The following is a 22234-nucleotide window of genomic DNA, read 5'->3' as shown; positions in this document are numbered from 1 at the left end:
TACGGATACGGATAGTATACAACTAAATACTTAATTTTGCTCTCTGCCGTTGCCTTTGATTCTTTTAATTTTCCAGCATTTAAGAGGCAAGGAGGCAAGAGAATTGCCCCTTGGTCTCTCCCCCTCTCTGTCTGGTGGCACTTACAACAGCCTACGCACACCCACACACAGACACACATACACATGTGAGGCAGAGGAGGAGCGAATAGAAGAGTAGAAAGAGATGTGGTAAGAAGGGGAAAGGGTGCAAAGACAGTGGCAACTGGCTGGAAGACAGCTGTTGTTGTTGTTGTTGTATTTGTTGCAGCAGCAGCAGCAACAAACAGTCAGTTCAATGTAAATGCAGCGTAGACTACAGAATAAGTCGGTCTTTCATTGGCAACGGACGCGTTCCGAAAAAATAACTCTCTCCACACATACCAACATATAATCCTATATATTACTCATACGCCGCGTGGTGGCGCGATCAGAACGAAACGGTTCGGAGACGACGCGGAAGTGAAATTGTTTTCTGATTGAAATGTAAATAAGCAAAGTTAGCCAAAATAAATATTTTGTATGAAGCGACGTTAATCAATTTTCAACTTTCCCGCCCGTCCCCCTCCTCTCCGACCCACCAACTTCCCATCATCTAGTCGAAAAGTGCAATCCATAGAATTGACGCCGATGGCATACCAAGCAAAATCTTATTATGTATATATATATATTCAATATATACTAAAAATGCATTCCACTAGTCAATGTCTATGTTTCTCTCTGTGTGTGTGTGTGTGTATAGCGTTCTGTGTTTTGCCATAAATCAATTGCTTTCAAATAATTAAAAATCTTAATTCTGAAACGAAATTATTTTCAAAATGCTTTTAGCCTATTTTAAGTATACATTTTTATTAACATTTGGTTTTAAGTTACCGAGCTGGTCAAAGAAACTTAAAACAAAATTGGCGGGTGGCAGAGTGACTGATTTATTGACAAGTTATTGGCCATTAAAGTGCCACAGTGGTGTAAAATATATGGAAAACCCAATCTGTTGAATATTTTAATATAACAAAAACTTCAACGTCTGGATTAATTTTGTAGATTTTTGTAATATAATTTGCAAATTTATAAAAAAATGATCTTATTTTTATACTAAACATAAGTTCAGTTTTTTCAAGTTGTAGATTTGAGGAACGATTAGAGATCTTGCAAATCTTTTAAGCATTATTTTATTTTTTTCATTTGCAATTAGAAGTAAGGCTATAATTCGCATGAGATCAACAAAACATAGATCCATTGCCATTTACTTGCAAATCTGAAAATATATTCTATTGAAATTGTTTAATCAGGTGTTTTTTCTTCAAATTAATTACACACGCTTCTCAAATAAATAAACAATTCCATTTTGAGGAAATGCCAATGAAGATATTAAAGTAGTCTTCGAACAAAAAAGGCCAATGGGAAACAACTGGAAGCACCAAAGTGATATATAAGTTGGTATATAATTAGACTTGACAGTTGGGAAATTGCCGAAATATTTATTTGACAGATTTTCAACTGCAAAGGCGACTGAAATGATGCAGGGGGGGTTGAAAAGTAAGACCAGAGGAATGTTGTTCATTAAAGTTCTTCAATTTTAATGATTTATGATCTTTGGGTAGATGAACTTATTAAAATTAAATTGTTGCAAGCGTGTATTAACTATAAATAAACCAAATAATTTATTTGATTTGCTAATAATCAAAAGCAAAGAATAGAAAAAACAAATGTTAAGACGAAGGGCAAACAATTGATGAGCTCACACACATATCAATTACGTATTGTTCAGGTATTACGTCGATTTGCGTATGTTTGTGTGGGTGTGGGTGTTAATGTGTGTGTTTATGTTTCAGTCTATTAGGGAAATTGACCAGATCCAGCAAATGAAATGAAATGAAACACAACAGTCCTATTGCCACCTATAAGAAAGTCTAATCAGACAGTTGGTTCTGTCTAGTATAAAATAAACATACCTATACAATGGCACACACAAATGCAGACAACCAACAAACACACACCACACGGAAAGAGTACCTACAATAAATTGAAGCAATACACATGTACCTACACATATACATATATGTACATATGTATATAATTGTATGCACAGAGGGAAAAAAAGTACAAGAAAACACAAATATCGAACACACAATGGAAACAAAATAATGTGCGAAACGATTGGAAAATGCCCCCTGAACGGGCGGGCAATGGGACAACGACTAACAACAGCTAACAGCTAACGGGCAGTGTCAGCGTCCGCTTTCAGTCTCATTCAGAAGCGTAAGGCGTCGACAACAAAAACAAAAATATGTTGAGAAGCAAAAGAAAATAGAAGCAAATCAATTGGAATTATTGAAATGCGAATGTAAATTTCTTCATTTTCATTTTCAGTTTATCACCAAAAAGTGTCAAAGTCAAGCAAAAATGTGAAAACTTATAACCTTCGATCAATAGAAAGTGCATAAAGTGAAACGAATTAGTCGGAGTCCAACCAAAGTGATTGCAGCTAGATATATCTTTAGCAAGAGATTAATCTAAAGTTATTTAATTTAAAAAGCTACTTCAATGGGTTACAAGGACCCTTAAAAAGGAAATTTTCCTATCTTTTTGTGCACATGTTATGCTTATAGGTTTGGCGTATCTGTAACGGTAAATCAAATCTCGTACGACTTACTAAGTGATCAATAACCCGTTTGTGTATCAGTCTCCAGTGATTAATCGCAAGTCACGCACGCATCTCTAACTAAGCCAACTGGTGTTAAAAGTGCATTGTGCTAATTGCGTCACACACGGCGCATGCTTTTGTTTTTCTTTCGTTTTGTTTCTTTTTTTTAATGTCGCCAGTCGTGAAGTGAAGAGAGAGATAAAGAAAATTACCACAAAACAAAGCAAACAGCAACTAAATGGTGAAAAGTCAAAATCATTTCATCATACTTGTTGCTGACTCAAAAGCATCGAGAAAATGAAGTGTCAAACCAGGTGATGGCATATAATCAATTATTTGGATATATTTTTTGGGTTATGGATAAATCTGGTGTAAAATAATGTCATGCATTGGCTCGACGGCATTTCTTTGGATGACAATTTAATTAGCGGACGCCCCAGCGGCAGTGGCAACGGTGACGACAACAGTGACGGAGGCCATCAGAGGAAATCAACGCAAAGCTCATCACCGACAAAAACAAGTAGGTTGCATTCAGGTGATATAAACATCTATTAGACTATTGAATGCTGTGTGAGTATATGTCTGCATTGGGGCGGCTTTTATTTGTCATCTGCTGGATAACTTTCAACTACTTTCAAGCTGCAATTAAGATCCGCCCTAATGCATACATATGTATATAAGATTGTATGTTTGTGTGTATATTAACCCTGGAATCCATGCAAAAGCAAGTTACTCTTGCGGCTGACTGGTCTCCGGGTTCAATTTAGTTAGCGTGACTTAAACGAGCGTGTTAATTTAGTTCTTTCTAACTTTCTACAGAATGTTTGTAAGCGCATTTCTATTGCATTTCGTCTACTACTCTAAATGCAAAAATTTACAAATTATTTGGCGTACATTTTTATTTTTCATTTAAAAGCATTTCGTAATTTCAATTATTTGCATAAAATGTACTTGAAATTGTTTTGCCTCTTGTGTGTGTTGTTTCTTTAAATGGATTTTTCCTGCTCAACGAGGCAATTTTTCAATAAATTTATTACGTTTAATAATCAGGCAAATGCCAAAATTGTTTTCAATTCCATAAAACCCAAAAAACCAAGACAATTTGTCTTTCGCTTCAAAAACGAAAATTGATTGTATTTATGGGAACCCCAGTCACAAAAAATCGAAAAAAAAACCAAACATAAAACAAAATAAAACCACAAAATTTAATTGGACAACACATTATTTAAAGTCAGGTCCGGGTTAGTAACTATTTGGGCCACGACTATGTACATACATCTTAACTAAAAGAATTGAGGATATAAATAAAAAGTATTAATGGGGTAGAAAAAGAGATTTCAATTTCTTATAAATATTTCTTCTGAACTCTTTAAAATATTTGAAACTAAAAACTTTTCTGATATTCTTGCATATTCGAAAAGCACTAGAAGTAAAAGCATACTAGATATTTCATCTGAGCTGTTCTAACTAATACCTTCTCTTTAAACTGAACTAACTAAAACCTTCTCTTTAAAATGAGTTGTAGTTTCCCTTCAGACCGTGTCTTTTTAAAGACCATCAACCAGCTTTCGTTAACCGCTCCTGGAACATATTCAATTATGATTAAAAACATATTCATAATTTTTCGTTCAATGCAATTAGCAGCGTATGAAATTAAAATCAGACAAAAATAATGGGGGGTAAAAACGTTTGAAAATTATTTTGATATTATTCACTGGCAGAAGCTCACTGAACTGAATCGAACAGACTTTAGCGAACAGTATTCGAAAACAATAACAACAAAAACAACAACAACATCACAACTGGGTAAAATGGAAGAAAATTTTTGCCATTTTCCTGTTGGTTGCTTGTTATTGTTTTAACGATTCCGCTATAGATTGTTAAATCTTTTTGTAGGATAATTAAATTGGTTTCGCTTCCGTTACCTTGATCGTTTTGTAGATCATTTGCAAAAATCGCCTTACTTCAATTAGCCCAGCCGGAATGCTCTCTCATGTGTGTGTGTGTATTTGTGACGCATTGTTTGTATTTTGGAAACAATTTACAACAATAAAGCAGAAAAAAAAAAAACAGTTTGTTCTTGCCGTATAAATCTTATTTGGGCAAATTGCTGGCATATGGCAATTTTAATTTTAAATTTATTGTTTACCATGTATTTTGTTACAACTGACTCAAACTTGCTGCGACGGCTTTAAATAGAACATTTGGTTCACTTCACTCACCTTCGCTCATTTGACCCACTAAATTGCTAGTCTAAATTGTGGAAAAATTATCTAATTTAGTGGGAATTTCTAAATGCATTAAAATAAATTAAATGAAAAGTGTGGAAATTTCTCACTTTGTTTCTTTTTTTATTATGGACGAATTATTTCAAATATTTTTATGTTAATTGAAATGTGAAAAAAACAAAAAGGAACTGGGCCAAAACGAAGTTTTGATACCCTTTATTTTTAAGGAATTTTCAACTCAAGGAGATAGCAGTTTATTTTCGCTTGTTCCTCTAATTTGAATGGTTAGATGAAAGTCGTATTGATTAGCTCATTTTTGAGCAAACCAAACATTTTATAAATTTCATAGTATCCTACAGATAGAGTATAAATATGCAGCGTAAATTCCTCTGTTGAATTTTTGTTTTCACATGTAGCCGATATGAAAACAAATTTTATTAGCTCCCATTTGGAGTATTTATTTATTTTTAATCTATAAGCTAGTCCAACAATCAAATTAATGGCCATTTCTAAGAAAAGACTTTCTCTTTCTTTCACCCTTTTGCCACACCTTTCTAGAAGTGTGTCCCAAAACAAAATGACACATAAAAGTCATATGTTGGCCATTAAATGCGAACTTTAACTGCTGCAGTCTGCTGTGCAGCCACGTCAAAGAAATAATAAAGAAAAATAACGAATAGAAGAAAGGGAAAACTTTTACATTATGACTGTTTATGAAAAGATTTTTTTCACATAAATTCAGCCAGTGGTAGCCAAAAAAAAAAAAAAAAAGGAAAAAACATTATTACAACTGACTGACTAGTCGGCCAGACGAGGCCTGGCCCCCATAATAGAAACATAAACTGCAACAGGCGATGGGCAATAGGCGGATGGCCGTATAGCTGGCCATTGGATAGACGGACGGAAACGGGGGAATATTCCGGAGGAAGAAAATAGACGGAAAACAGAAAACTTTGCTGCGTTTTGCTTATTTGTTCGAGTTTGAGTTGGTTGTGCATTCTCTGGTTTCTCCTCTCCACCCACCCCAGATTTGTTTTCGGTTTATTTGTTGCCTTTAGCTCACGCATGTTGTCATGTTCTCTCTAAGTTTTTTGTGTTTTTTTTGTTCTCTCAATATTTTTGAGAGTTGTCTAGTCATAGATACAATGAGCTCCATAAAACTATGAACATGTTCATATAAGAATTATATGTTTTTGGTTCGAATCTTTTACTTCCTCAAAATGCTCAATGTATGTATAAGATATTAGAATGAGAGAGAACCCACTCCAATAAGTCCAAAACAAAGTTTCGCAGTAGAGTTATATTCTATATTATATATTTCTTAAGACTATGCTACAAAGAAAGATGAACAACTAACTGAAATGCATTGTGGCCCGACTACAAGTATATATTGCATAGATACGATAATATTCCCAAACAGATATTCAAATATCAACATGAGATATTAATATTATTATTGCAATAAATTAACCAACTATTTATTTGGGCAATTTCATGTGGCAGTTTGCATACATAATTTTCCATATTTCTCCATATAACTAGTTGTGATTTAATAACTTTCAGTTGGAAACATGGAAAATTTCTCTTTGTTGTGGAAGATTTGTGGCCTAGACTGTATGTGGCTCACGCACATTCTGGCAGTTTATTGGCACGGCCGTAACTTAGCTCTGTCTGGCTGGTATAGTGTATACCCTGCTACCAGCTGCTGGTTTCTGCTCTGCTCCCTTTTGGCCCACTGCTGGTTGTGCTTAACACACATTCGAATACACGAAAAACCGAAAACCAAAAAAACCAAAACAAAAAAGCAACAAATAAATTTGTGTGTACGCAAATATTTAACACGAAAACGCAGAATACAACTCAAAAACTAAGGCGAAGTGGTTGCAGTTCCCAGTCGCGTGCCTGCCGGGCCACAACGTACCCGTAACTGATCCGTCGACCTCACACTCGTTTGTCTCCTCGATTTCTGTGTCGTGTGTCGTGCAGAGGAGTATCATCCAGTACATTCAACCACACTGTTCAGATATTTTATACATATATATGAATATATATTTTTGTTAAAACAAGCCACTCATTAAAAATAAATATTGTGGTTTTGTCGTGCAAGTGTTTCTGTCCACCAACAAATTAAACCATCTTCTTTATGTGAGGACCGTGTTAATTGTTCATTGTCAGTTATCACAGTCGATTCATTAAAAATTCGCTTATTTTGTAAATATTTATGAGTTCTTATTACGATTCTGAGTAAGTTTATTTATAATTATACGAATTTAAAAACATGGGAATTTTTAATATGATTTGTTTATAACAAATAATAGAAAAAGTTCTTTGTGTGTGCGGGCCATAGAAATTTAAGAATAAATATTTCTAAATTCTATGCTGCATCTATTAAAATTGATTTATGAAATAACGCAGTAAATTTTTCCACATCTTCAACAATTCAAGAAGCAATCAAATATCTTATCCTTAAGCGAAATATAATTAGATTTTCATAATAATCTAAGAATAAGACGGACATTTATTATAAAGAAGACTCAAAATTTGCTTAAAGTAAACCGAAAATTTTTCAAGTTTTTGTAAAACATTTTGTTGATATTTCTTAAAAATTTTCATACAAAAGATCTTTTACACTAAACTTTAGCAAAGAATGTTTGGCAATAAATTAACACAAATAACAACAACAATAATAAAAGTTGGCATATTTGATTATGCATACACATTGTGCCTACAAATCTGTGTGTGTGTGTGTGTGCATGAGCCAGTTACATAATCATGAATAAGAAAATCCTTTTCAATAAAAAAAGAAAAGAAAGACAAATTCTTGCAAACTTATTTTTCAATGCTACAAACACACACACGCATACACAGACACACACACACACGAGGAGTGTTAAGAAAAGAAATCTTATGGGAGGGGTGGTAGGTGGGAAAACCATGGGGATGGGACCCATTGAAGTAGCGACAACGTTGAATTGTAACACATGTAAATATTAATGAAGGATGACAATGTGTACTTGACAACTTAATCGATAAATCAATTGCCTTTGCCAGATAAAGCTTTTACCCTTTTGAATAAAATACATACTAACATGCAGGAGCGGCCCACGAAAATGTGAGGGACTCATCTAACTAGATCAACACTCTTGAATGTGCTTTTATATAAAGTGCAAGAAATATTGCCATCTTACTTTCGTGCCAAATGATCAGACTGATCAAAAAATGAACATTTGTTCATAATTTAAATCTGCCATTAGACGGTGAGCGAATGTCACTCTGCTGTCACATTGAACTCCGCTCCTGTGTAGCAATCTTAGGACCTAAGTCTGGCCTATTGTCGTGGGTGTGGCTGGGGGAGGAGCGGTGAAGGTGGTGCGTGTATAGAATACATCTGGGCGCTGTCGGCGCATGGTTTAACAACCAGCGGAATCCAGACAGATGGCGTCGTAAAAATGCGGTTTGGTTGCTTGAATAATGTGTCATTGAACATCAAGATTTTAAACTAGGCATTATCCTTCCAATAAAATGCAGTCATGTGAATACCCTTCCCTGCAGTTTGCCCCAGACAATGCGATGGAATGCAATGCGCTTACACACTTTGGTTTTGTCTAAATAAACACGCTCGTCCAATTATTTGTAAACAAAACACACAAAAAAAATGAAATAAGAAACGAAAACTTTGAGAAAATGTAAATTGATGAAAAGAAAAGCAAAAACAAAATGTTTAAAGACAACAAAATAATTTTCCAATTCTCTCATTTTCATTTTGTTGTTTTCTTTTATTTGTTTTGTTTTTTACAACTTTTTTGGTTTTCCATTTTTCTTATTTTATTTATATTTGTATTGGTTTGTGTGTGTGTTTGTGTATGATTTTTTTTTTGTGTTTTTATTGTGTCTTTTGTTTTTTGTTTTGTTGGTTTTTCTTTCACATGCGGAAAACTAATGCACGACTATGCTACGAGAACGAAGACGTCATGCACACTATAAGCTAAATAGCAGGTAACTTTATACAATCGTAAACCAATATAAGATATATTTATTCTATTATAGTTAAGTCTATATTTTAATATATTTTTAAGCTATAAATTAAGCAGAGAAACTTTTGTTTTCTCTTATACCAATTATAAGGAACTGATCTTTGCTGTTCTGATCTGAAAAAGCTTTAACTTTTGGTTTCATTGTTTGAGCTGAGAGCTTTAAGAACTCAAATATTTTCAATATTTTCTTTTCGAAAAAGTTGCCTTTATTATCAACAATAGATGGCGCTGTATTTATATCAAGATTTAAGATATAGATGGTCTTCTGGAAGCCAAATATACATAAATAAATTGACCCGTATGTAATAATTTGATGAACTCATTTTACCTTTTATCGTCTGGCATTTTGGCAATCGACATCCAAAGGAAATGCCTCAAAGTCTTCTAGTGCTCAGTTGAAACAACATATGAGAAATCCTTTTCGTTCAAAAAAAAATTCAAAATATCATCGCCAAAGATTAAACTGTCCACGTCAAATTTATGTCAAAATAAACAATAGATGCTGTTCCATAGAATGACAGCGGCGATTAGCTTTGATAGCCAAGAACAGAGAGAAATTGGCACGAGTTGGCACCAGAAAACACCAGGAAAGAAAAAATATCACACTATCTGCAGTTCCACATACATTTCTTTAACGCTCTGCTTAATATTAATTGGTTGGCATAACCTCTGGCTAATTTTTAATTGGCTGCTAAATAATATGAAATACCAACAAAACACATTCACACATTATTCATATTGAAAATTATTTTATTATTTATTATACCGAATAGGCAACCCATGAACTTTACATATCAAAGGCAAAGTAACCAAGCTAACAAGTGTTAATATTTATAGCAAGTCTCTCTAACACACAATAGGCTGGCTAAGGAGAAAATAATTTTATTTTGCCTATACATATATGTATGTGTATCCAAAATGTAGGTGCTAAAAAGCTTCTATTTAATATATATGTATATATAAATATGTAGACGGCCATTGCCAGTGCCATGACACATTTCAAATAGATATAATATATATATTCTCACGCAATACTCAGCAGGCAAAAGAGTGTATTCACTTTTGGAAATAGTTTGTCAAAACTTCTCGTGCAAGGAAAGTAAATGTTGTGAATGTTGTATAGGTTTTAACTATTTTTGTATATAAGCTTATGTATTCGAATCTACAGTACCATTGAGATTGACAATACAATCTACATTGTGTATCAATTTTTTTAACCTTTAACTTGATTGCGTTTTACGCCACTAATTGATTTAAATTTGTTATTTTTCCTGGACTACAAATAATATTGGTTGGAGTTCCCCGTCGATTACAATAAGATACTATTTATTGCCTTTAAAATATAGACACTCATTACCAAGATCTGATCTCTCCGGCACGTGAAAACATTTCAAATCTTATTAAGTCAGCATTAAGGAACTCAAAAAGGAGCCAAAGCAATCTAGGAATCTAACGAATCTAATAAGTATAACAAAGTCGTAGCCCAAAAATGTAAAAAAATGATTTTTGGAATTTTGTTTAAAGAATTTGAATTAACAGCAAATAATTTGATTGAATTTGTCATCTGAGTAGCTTGAATGTTAATTTAATTGAAAATGCGGTTATTGTTAATTTACATCAACATTATCTTCTGATGTTTATTGTTAAAATAAATTAAATTTTGCTGTAGCAATATTGCCTTTTCTTTTTTTTTCATTTTGCCCTTTGGTTGTTTGGTAACGAATATCAACTAGACCAATCATTGAATGCGATTAAAACCTTGATTAAGTTTAATTTATTTTCTATGTAAGCCGACAAACCAAAAAAAAAAAAAACAAAATGCTTTAAACAAATAAATATTTTAGCAAGTAAATAAAATAAAAAAAATAAAATTTTGCATAATTAACTGTATAATTAATTGTGTAAGCACTTTCAATTTATTTATATTATTAATATCTGTCAAAAAACTTAATTGGTTTATTAAAAAAAACCAAAGAATTTCTTTTTTCTATTCGAATGGTCATTTTCATTTTGAGTTTTTATTTAATCTTATTCACATGGTATACCCCAACCCACTCCTTGGCAATCGTGCTAGCAAAAAGGCAAAGTTTTTTTTGTTATTTCGTTTGTGATACACTGAGTACGTCAAAAAAAAAAAATTGTTTTTCCAATGCTAAATCTCTTTTATAATATGCTCTATACTTGAAAGAGTCTATAGAAACGTAGGGTATTAAAACTCAATTCTTTTACTTAACTTCTTTAAATTTTTATGGCGGAAATAAGTTATTTTCTTACCATTTTAAAAATTTGTAAATTCAAAAACTTTTGGACATGTTTGGGAATATTTATATTTAAGAGAAAATGTATAGGGATTCCATGTTTTGGTGACAGCTTTCAAGTTTTGCAATAGCACTCAATGGAAAGTTCCTTTGAACTTTCTAAAAATGGTTCAATTAGCTTTCTAATGGACATAACTGAATCTTTTATAGATGTTTACTATCTCTTTGTATTGAAATAGTAGGGTATTTTGGTATTTAAATGAAATCAAGTAAGCCAACTCTCTTTTATGCGATTTGTTTGCCGAGCGGTCGTCGCTGCTGTTGTTAATCCTATAAACGAAATTCTTAACACAGCGTGGCGTAGATTTCATTGAGAACGGGACGAGTAGATGATTTGTTGTTATTTTGTGTGTCTGTAGTGCCCCCTTCAAAAATTTGGCTGCTGCCGCGTTTTGCTTTATGAAACATTTTCATTTTTTTTCTTCTTTCTTTTAATAAAAATTGAACTGAACCCGGTGAGCCAGTGGGGCAGTGGCCAGTGGCCAGTGGCGGGCCATCGTCATCGTCATAGACAAAGCTTGTTGCTCTTGGCGATGGCATTCAATGCCAGTCGTTGGCGTTCGTTTTGAACTGTTGTTGTTCTAGTCGTTTGATTTTTTTTTTTTAGCCAAAACTGATCTCGCCCAACTGTCAGTTTTCGCTTTATAGTCGAATCGTGCGGTAGACGTTGTTGCGGTGAAATATTCATATGTTAGCTAATTTTTCAACATTGTCGCATTGTTCGTCATACAAAAAAAGAAAAACATATAGAAATTTTTTAAAACAAAAGAATAAAAATCCTATTGTGAAATTTGTATAGATAAAAAAGTCATTAAAATGATGCTTTCAGATATATAAATAAGAAAAATCAAAGTGTTTTGAAAATAAATAATTAAAAACGAACTAAATGAAAGGTGCAAAACAAACACGAACTCAATATGAAAGAAGTCGCAAGAGCAACAAACGTTCCGAAAAGTCCGCCAAGTAAGCGAAATGATAAATTCTTGTTCTTTACTTTGATTAGAAATGTTTGTTAGGTTTTTCCCAAAATTTTCACCAGTTTCCTCAGTCACTTGTGTATTTTTGGCCACGAACATTTGCTTCTCATTTGGGTCTTGCTATCGATAAATATGAAAAGTCATTAAAATTTCAAATATCCATACACTTTAGTGATCGTTAAATAAACAACGCAACTCAAAAAGTGATTCTAAAAATAGTTTAATTATTATTGTTTATCATACAGCGAGTTGTGTACATTCATTGTAGTCGATTTGACGTTGATTTTTACATTGTAATATTATTTTTTTTGGCAAATGTTTACACTACTTTTCAACCAAATTGAAACTCTGAACGCACAAGTTTCCCCTCCCACTCTGAGTTGAACCGTGCGAATCTCTCGACATCATTAAAATAAAACTGCCAAAAACTAACATTTTCCTCCATTTTCTTTGTTTCTCCTATCGATCATATAATTATCGATTCGCTTTTCTTTTTTTTTTTTTGGGCTACATAGACACACATATGTGTTTGTGTTTATGTTCGACAGCAGAAAACGTGCTGACGCTGATTTTTGTGTATATTGAGAACATCGAAAATAGAATACTAAAAACTAGGGCTGCATAACAGCAATAATTTATTGAAATAACATTCCATCTTTTGTTTAAGTCGCCAAAAATAAGAGGAAGTCAAAGTTCAATGACCTCCTAATTATAACTGAAACTGCATTTCTTTAAATGATATCAATTGGCTTACAAATTTATTGATTCATTTATTATAAAGGTTAACATTTTGTTGGTAAATATATAAGATAAGATTTAAGTGAAATAAGATCGGATTCATTGTACTTATTTTCCAATAGTTTTAGCTTACAAAGCTCAAACCATTTAGGTACCCAGTAATACAATTAGTTTTGTCGTACTCCTGACAATATAAAGACGCCAAAATAAAGACTGAAGATTCAAGCAAATCGCATTTATCCCTTAGCAATAAAGGCTTTGCTAATACTGTTTATTGAAAAGGATATGATGATTCTTGTTGTTTTGGCAATCTGTTTGTTTAATACAAAACATTTTGTTTGAAAGTTTGAAGTAAAAACTCCACTCTCCTATGGAGATCAAAATATATTGGGGGAAAGAAGAGCTTTGTGGTTTTATTTATTGACCTTAAGTTAGCAAATTATATAAATGGAAGCAGCCTTTTTAAGCAGATTAAAGAAGGAAAAACAAATTAGAAATTAGATATGAATTTAAATATAACAAGGGTATAAATATTCGGAATGTAAACTGCCATTAATGTACCTAAAGTTCCGATTCTAAACTCATTTAAGATGTTTAATTCTAAAATATTTATTCCACAGACTTTACTACTTGTTTAACAAGCCCGTTCAATAAAAAACTCCATAATTTCCTTATATTATTAGAATAACAGCTTAATAACTTTTTGATTTTTTATACTTGAAATAATTAGTCCTTGACAATTTTTATTCATGCGTCAAAAAGTATGCTACATGTTAGAGATCTGAAAACTTACAACTTTTAAGAGATCGAAAAAAGAGTGAAAAAAAGCTCCAGTTCTCTTGATTTTTTTTTTTAAATACAAATGCTTGAACTTTTTGTGAATGTGCCATAAAATTGGAATAATGACAGGTTGACTTGTTGTGTTAAGCGTGGTCGGACGCCCCTCCATCTAACGACACTCTAGTGTCAAATATGTATAGAAATGTTGGGGCAATGCTTTGCAGATTTACGCATTCCATTCAAAACCCGAAAGCAAAAGACAGAGACACCCGGCCAAAGAATATGCCAGACGAATCGAAAATATTTATAAAAATCTATGTATCTATGTATATGCATTCTTAGAGTCGAGACAACAAATTTTAAGAGTTTAAGACAAAACAGATCGTGTGGCAGTTTGTCAAAAATTCTCAGACTGGATAGCAGCAGCAGCGGCAGCTAAGGCAGTGTCAACAGAACAAATTTTGAATAGATCCCAAGTAAGTTGTGGAAAAATTTCGCATGTCAAGCGTTTGCTATTTTATGGATCATTTGGGATTTGAGTATATCTTTTAATTGGCCCAATTTGATTAGACAACAAATAATGATGCGAATTAAATTCATGCAAACATTTTCAATCCCATAGATGAAAAAGGAATACTCTTAACAAAATACTTTTAATACTTTACTGGGGAAATTTTATGTAGTAAGTAAATTTATATATTTTCCATTACATGTTTACAATGAAGATCAGAGAAAATTGTATTGCATATAGGTTTTTTTTATCGAATTCGGAATAGATGTGGTAAAGAACTTAAGTTCATTCCGCTTACACTTTTGATTGATATGATAGGAATGGAACGGCCTCAGCAATATCTTTTGTAATTTATTGCTTTGCCTTCGTCGAATTTGTGTTTTGTACCTTCATGATTATTTTTTCTTCTCAATCGGAATCTTTCCAAAAGCATAAAAATCAGTGAAATATTTATATTTATTTTTTCTACGTCGCCTTTTTTTTTTTTTTTGTTTTTTCTTTTTTTTATTATTATTTATTTATATTCAGCGAGTGTTGAAAAGTCTGCCACGGCCTGTGGTGCTAACAACAATTGGTCAAAATATCATAAGGAAAATGTTCCAATGTTGGATTCAGTTGACTTACAGCATTCACTGAGGAATGATCCACAAAGTTTATAGGAATTTTCTATTCCAGTAAAAGGATCTATTTGATAGCTAATTGATTTATTGAAAAAAAAATGTTAATGGGTCGCCGTTCACCCTGGCAACCACTAACATGTGAAAGGCAAACAAACATTTTGATGAAAAAATTGAATTTGGACATTTCTTTAATACTTTTAATTGGCCTTACAGATTGGACAGAAAGTCATCACGTGGCATGATATACGAAAATGAAGAGCTCAGGTTGCGTACCATTAACATAAATGCCGAAGTCGAAAGAGGTAAATACATATTTCGTAATTAACTTACCCGAAAAACCCATAAGGAAAATCATTTGTTTAAACATTATTGGAAGCCATAATCGTTAAATAAATGTTTGTGGTAGAAACAACCAAAAGGAACCAATTAAAAATACATTAGAAGGTGGCAAGAGATAAAAAATATAAAATTCACTCTTAGATATACACAAATAGATATATGTACAATCTAAATGTATATAGAACAAGAACTTATGGATATGTGTGTGTGTATATGTACATATATACGTATATAATTTTATATGTTTGAAAGAAGAAACGTTTTCATTGCCAAAACACAAGATAAGCGAATGTAAACAATGAGATTTGAGGTGACCAAAGGTCTGACAGCGCAGACGATTCTTAGATTCATTCATAAGCTCTTAAGATTATGAATCAGAATTCAAGTCTAAATAAAATAATAATAATATTTTAGCCAGACATATTTCTTAGGGGACCTTGAACATTTAATAAATCTTCTTAATTAAAATAAAATTTCAAATAAAAATTTGAAAAAAGAGAGGCTCTAGAAGATTCTAGCCAAAGTTTTAGATTCAAATATTTATAATAAAGAGTTTCATTGACAATTGCCTTCTATTTTCTAGGCCAATCGGATATTAAACGTTTACGTCGCGAAAATGAGCAACTGCGTCGAGAAATCTGGACCCTGCGCGACGAATGCGATCGTCTCAACAAGCGATTCAAAGCCAAGCTGAACGAACATGATTTCGGTGGCGGCGGCTGCAGAGGAAGTGGGGGCAGTGGCAGCTGTCATGCCCGACGTTGCAGTGGCGGTGGTCGGGGCAGCGGAGGTTGTGATGTTAACAGTGATGTGAGTCGAAACATAACTAAACACTCCTTTAAAATAAAAGTATACTATTTATCCGTTTGTCCTTACAGGACTCTGACTCATGTGATACTTGTCGCGGAGCCGACGATGGCAATTGCAGCGATGAATGCTGTCAGGAAGGTGGCTCCTGTATGCCAATAAAGCCACCACTGCCTCCAGAAGTGCCAAGCATACTGAAAGCAGATGAAACTCAGGCCCCAGTCAAACATTACGATCATCTGTCCGTGGTCTCCGAGGAGACCTTGAGCAATCCAGAATTTCAAATGGCCCAACAGCAGGATCAACATCTAATGATCTGCACACCTGATCTAAATGGCTCACAAAGCACACTGCCCAGTTTAATGGGTCCCTTGACACCGCTCACTCCCATTGAGTTGGTGGCAAATCAATTGAACGATCTGCAGGCCATGGTTCCGCCTTTGTCATACTTTGAGAATATCCTGCATCAGCACATGAGCAGTGGACCGTGTTCAGGTAAATATGAAGCAAGCAGAGAAAAATTCCATATTATTTAATACGTCTCTTGCAGCGGTTTTAACACCGACTCCCGAATTGGGGACCAACTCCAGCACCACAACGGGGAAAACGATGCGCCACACTAATGGCTGGGACTATAACCTTCAGTCGCCTTTCACACAACGTAAATACTCAAATACGTCATCGCCATCCCATTCACCGCCACCTCCACCGCCGGGTTCGGTTACGGGTCCAATGACCACATTTGTGCCAACCTCCACACACCAGGCCATGCCCAAAATAGCTTTAAATGCTCTTCCACTGCACAGTTTGGGGCCTGGCGGAGATATCGAAACTGTGGCCATTACAACAAATGCAACGCAACAAGCGCTCAACAGTCCGAAGCATTTTTTTGCCCCCATCAAGCCGCGCCTCAAGCTCAACACCAAATTGGCCAATCAGGGGCAAGAGGGTCACCAGGGACAAGAGTCAAACGATGCCCTGCCGCCGGGCTCTCCGCCTCCGCCATTGCGTGCCAACCCGCCGGACATATTTGTGAACAATGCCCTGGCCTCGCCCTATCAGAGACAGAACCAAGTAAGTCCGCGTCACCGTTCTTCGCATTGCCAGCTCGCGCACTCTTCGCATGCCCATCAGCACCGCCAGCGTTCATGCCAGCGGCAGGAACCGAACCAAAACCACACCACTCCTCCCTCCCAATGCGCCCTCCATCGGGCGGTGATCAATGTGGCGGCCGCTGCCGTCGGCCTGGGTCTTGTTGGCGGTGCTGCTGAGGCTAGAGCCTATCCCGGCAGCGTTGTTGACATCTACACAGCTGCCCTTGCTGCAGCTTCCGCTGCAGCGTCCGCTTCCGCGTCAGCGCCAGCATCGCCGTTGCCTCCGCCCCGCTCCCATTTGGAGCCCATCTATGCAACCGCACAAAAACGTTGCCATAGCACTTGCATCTCATCCACGGCCTTGACCAAGCCATTGATGACAGCTACCACCAATACAACGAAGACCACCACGTCCCCTCTGCGAATGACCAGCAGGCCAACGGCAAGAGCCGCGAGTCCCAAAGGGGGGGCTGGTGCTCGTGGATGCAGGCAAACATCCAAGGCTAGCGACCTGGACAATGGGTCTCAGGTGAGAGGGAGTTTTCGAACAGATCATCCCCTCATTATCGTTAGTCAATGTGGTAGATCAATCCACCAATTCAATGTCTTCGACTCATATTAAAATTGTCACATTTTTCAGTATTTCATGTATCCCAAACTAGGACATTGCTTATATCCTGAGACTTTGTTAGTTCTGAAAGTAATTGAAATATTTCTGAAATACGCCTAATGATTGCAAAGACTCGAATATAAATAGTGGCCATAAATTGGACAATAATCGGATTATTTACTTATTATTTCTGCTGCCGATTTCTTCTATAAAAAACAAAATTGGATTCGTTTGATATTATTCTTTAAATAGCTTTTATATTCATTTAAAAGTGGAAATTTTCATAATTTCATATATGTATTTATATATAAATTTCTTCTTTTTGGTTTTGAAAAAATGTAAGAACACTTCATATGTTGTAAAGATATAGAAAACTAGACCTAGAGATGAATGTTTCAATGTTTAGGTGGTCGATGTTTGTAACATTTGTCTTATGCTTTATTCGATTAATTTTTAAGTCCTAAGCTAGATCCAAATTAGACCCCTTAGCTTAGCTTACGCCTCTGCTTTATTATCTGAAATATTTAGAAAATTATTTCAACTAATTATATTTCATATTTTGTGTAGACGGAGTCTATTAACCTTGAATCTATACTGAACGATATTGAAACCATATCGGAGGATATACTGGCCATTCAATTGGAGAAAAGCAAATCGCGCGATAATCTCATATCTCCAGATCCTAATAAAGACACGGATAAGATGAAGAAACCCTATCGGTCCGAGATGAACTTGTATTTGCAATATGGAGACGGCACAAATCCCACCATATCACCCACCACAACCAACAGCAGCAGCAGCACCACCACCACCACGGCATCGGCAACATCAACAGCTGAAACCACCAAACTTATGCGGCGCACCCGTTCGCTAGAGCGGGAGCACACAGACAGTCCGGCGCCACATATACCGGATCCCATGGCGCCGTTTCCGGATAAGTGCACTTACCTGGGATTCGATCAGCTCAATCAAGCTGCAGGTAGCCAGCAGCAGCTAACGTCACCAAGTCAACGTCCTCCCATTGCTACCAAACCAAATGTACCATCAAAGCCTCCGCCGCCACTGCCTCCTGCCCGTCGACCAGCCATGCCAACCGAACCGCCGCCACCACCGCCTACATCAGGAGCAGCCACCGCTTCAGTGGGTCTTTCGCCCAATAAAAGTCACCTGTACAAATCTCTGGCCTCGGCGGCGGCAAAGAGAGCCATTTTCCGTTCGTCGCCATCGCAGACGCAGACACGATCCCTTGATGTGGACCTTACTGAAAAGGAGGCGAATTCTGGAGAGCCCGACAACGAAGTAAGTCTCTAAGGTAAAGAAAGAAAATTAGCCAAAATTCCTAACTTTTTGCTCCATTTAGGCGACCGAGGCAGCCAAGCGTAAGAATCGACGGGTCTCCATTGTCTGCGCTGAGGATCAATCCGTTGCACCACCAGTGACCACTGCACCCACTGTCACAGCCAGTTGTGTGGATCTCAGCTCTGCTCTTCTCACACATCCCAACATCAAGGCCTTTAAACAGATTAGCCATAGCACACCAAATTCACCACATTCCTCGCGTCGGCGCACCAACAGCAATGGCACTCCACCGACAACACTAGGAGCAGGAGCGGCAACATCTGTTGGGAATCCGCATCCGGAATTGACAGCGTCAGTCTCAGCTCCGCCTAGTACCACACATCATCAGCAGCATCATCATCATCGGAAGGAGAGCAGCGATCCAGTACCCATGACGGCCACTGTAAGCCGCACAAAATGTTCGCGACGCCACTCCGAAGGGACCGTCCACAATGTGCATCGCATTAGTAATGCCAGCAGTGGTGGTGGTGGTGGTGGTAATGGAAGTGGCGGACATCATCATCATCATCACAGCCATAGCCATCATGGCCATGGCAGCAGTTTACTCATTAGCCAGAATCCACATCATAGCCATCATTCCCATCAGGATAGTAATCATGAGACAGTCACCTCGTTATCCGATCGAAATTCAAATAGTTTCGCCTCCTCACGCGAATCCTCAACCAGTTTCAGTATGCGCTCGAATCGTAGAAAAATATCAATAAGTTCGCATACCGGTGGCAAGATTCCATGGTGCGGTTGTTGGGGTAATGGCTGCCTTTAGAAAGTTTTACCTTGTCAAAGAATATGAGCGTATGGTAGGGAGAATTATTAGCTGCCGTCCAAAGAACTAAATTACATATACCTGATCACGAATATTTCAAAATTTTGTAGTAGAGCTACACATATCAAGATTTCACAAGGGATAAGTATATCATTGAAAGTTTATATTCATTTGGACAGTCACAATGGTTACACTTCCAAATTTTTTCATTCATTTGAGCCGTCCAAGAGAAAAATCGTAGTGAATATAAGTACAAAAGCATAAATCATCCTAAAATCCCGCCACCGCCAAAAGTGAACCAAACTAATTGAAACAAATGTTATTTCTAAAATCAAACAATACTCAATTTCAATTCCAGAACTCGATGAAATTTTCTTTGTACATATATACGATATTTCAATTCAACTGTAGCATTTAAATTATTAATTAATTGATAATTCTGTAAACTATAAATTAAGATAGTAATTCTTGTTAAAATTTCATTCAGAAAATCGTAAAAAATTATGCATATATATATTTGAAAAATATAAAAACCGAAAAATTGTTTATATTTTGTTATTAGGTAAAAGGAATAATTAAAATTACCAAGATCATTTAAACATCGGATAACGTTTGGGTTAGTCGTATGCGATAATACAAGTTTGTTGAGTGATTAAAACGAATAAAACTATTATCAAACGATTATATTTATAAATTTATTAGATCTTTAAACAACGTGCACTTATTTCAAATGTAAAGTTTAGAATATTTCACTTTTAACTTAAGTTTTTAATAGTTATGGCTCAACGGATTTATGCTTACACTCTAGGTTCCCCCGCATAATTGAGATATAATCAAAACATCGACCCATGACACACAACCAACAAGTGCCGCGTGAAGATCCAAATTCAAAAATCAAAAATAGACAGTACAAAATCAACCAGAATTCTGTTAGCCGCATTGTAGTTTCGCCCGGGAACACAAGTTCTACTTAATTTGTTTTACTGTTTGTTATTGACTTTTATTGGTTTTTGTCCCAACCACGTAATGCATAATTTTTGAGTTAAATTGAAATTTCGAAATAACTATCGAGATAAGGTGTGGAAACTAATTAACTGGGCAAATAGTTTTTTAACGTATGAGCTGTTCACTTATATTTTTATAGCCAAAGGTTGCGGGTTTCTCTAGTAAAAATGTGGCAGAGTTACATTCGTAAAGTATACAAATTAAATGGGAAAAATAAGTTGTTCTTAGTTGTATTTTCTATTATCAACTCAAAAATTAACAATCTAAATTCTTAGAATTCCCTTTAATGGGAAAGCCTCGGAGGGTAATTTAACAATTTACTAGCAAGTGAGGAAAGAGTTGCTACATTTCAAAAGTCCCATGTTTTTTTTTGCAACATTTTAAATTTCACACTCGTTTGTTTCAGAGAGCCTGGTCAAAGAGCCAGCAGAGCGTTGGAGTGAACGAAACCGCAAATAGAAGAGGCAGCCCGTCAGCCAGTCTGGCAGGTGGCGGGTGGTTGGGTACTTTAAAAGGATGCCTGCCACGGGTGCATGCAACGAAAGGGAACGAGATGGTGCAAGGCTGTAAGAGGATGGAAGTGGTTGCAACTGAAATTGCGCAACAAGCGAAAATATACAATATGCAAATTAGCCGCAAATTAAGGTGTAAAAATGCATGACACACAAAACGCCTCCCGGATATATATGCATGTATGTGTGTATCTATGTATGCATTCATACAATTGTATATGTGTGTGTATATGGGGAAACAAATTTAATTTTCAGGTGTAACTTGGTAAAATTACACCAAAGGGAGACCATTTCAATTGCTTTTTGAATGAAAGTTCATTCAGTTCAGTTTATTTAAGGATGTTAGCCACTGGTCATTGGCCACTCGCCACTGGCTATCTGCCAATCAATTTCATTTTCGAAATAACAAAATTTATAGCATCTTAGCCAAAAATAAAAGTACCAACTTGCCAGATTGCCACGATTTTCAATTTTTACTACATCGTGTGCGTGTGTGTGTGTGTGTATGTGTGTTTTCTTTGTCTCTGCTCATTGTCGCCGATTGCCAGATGCAACATCTAACCATTATCTTATCATTATTGTCATCATCATCATTATTATCCGAGCATGAGAAATCAATTTGTGATCTCATAACATTTTCTGTTTATTTGCCAATCAAAATTGAATTGAAATGGGGCCAATAAAGTAATGTGTATAGGGAGCTACAATGCATATAAATTCATGTAGAATTTCAATTTATAGCTGTAGTAAAACCAAGTCAAAACCATAAAGAAAATGCCACATGAAATGCGATTAGTTGTAAGAAATTCCATTAGAATTCAGCTGGGAGTTTTTCCATTACAAACTTAAAAATATGTTT

At 35.6% G+C, this 22234-nt stretch overlaps 1 protein-coding gene across 8 annotated transcripts in view; it reads left to right on the top strand.

Moving 5' to 3' along the window:
* LOC6647296 (verprolin) overlaps positions 1-20361 on the top strand; it is a 98201-nt gene extending 77840 nt beyond the window's left edge. Inside the window, exons 1-8 of one of the 8 annotated variants that reach the window (XM_023178411.2) lie at positions 2658-3200; positions 8868-8904; positions 15100-15188; positions 15809-16035; positions 16104-16527; positions 16583-17655; positions 18304-19035; positions 19097-20361. In XM_023178411.2, the coding sequence (XP_023034179.2) occupies positions 3065-3200; positions 8868-8904; positions 15100-15188; positions 15809-16035; positions 16104-16527; positions 16583-17655; positions 18304-19035; positions 19097-19858 (3480 nt within the window). In that variant the 5' untranslated portion in view covers positions 2658-3064 and the 3' untranslated portion in view covers positions 19859-20361. Of the gene's footprint in view, positions 1-2657; positions 3201-8821; positions 8905-12146; positions 12224-15099; positions 15189-15808; positions 16036-16103; positions 16528-16582; positions 17656-18303; positions 19036-19096 lie in introns of those variants that run through there. The other 7 variants (XM_047009191.1, XM_023178415.2, XM_023178413.2 and 4 more) reach the window with 7 other exon arrangements.
* The last annotated feature ends 1873 nt before the right edge of the window (positions 20362-22234 follow it).

Source organism: Drosophila willistoni, chromosome 3R, assembly GCF_018902025.1.
Source record: "Drosophila willistoni isolate 14030-0811.24 chromosome 3R, UCI_dwil_1.1, whole genome shotgun sequence".
NCBI classification, from domain to species: domain Eukaryota; kingdom Metazoa; phylum Arthropoda; class Insecta; order Diptera; family Drosophilidae; genus Drosophila; species Drosophila willistoni.
This window is presented reverse-complemented; position numbering and strand designations above follow the sequence as displayed.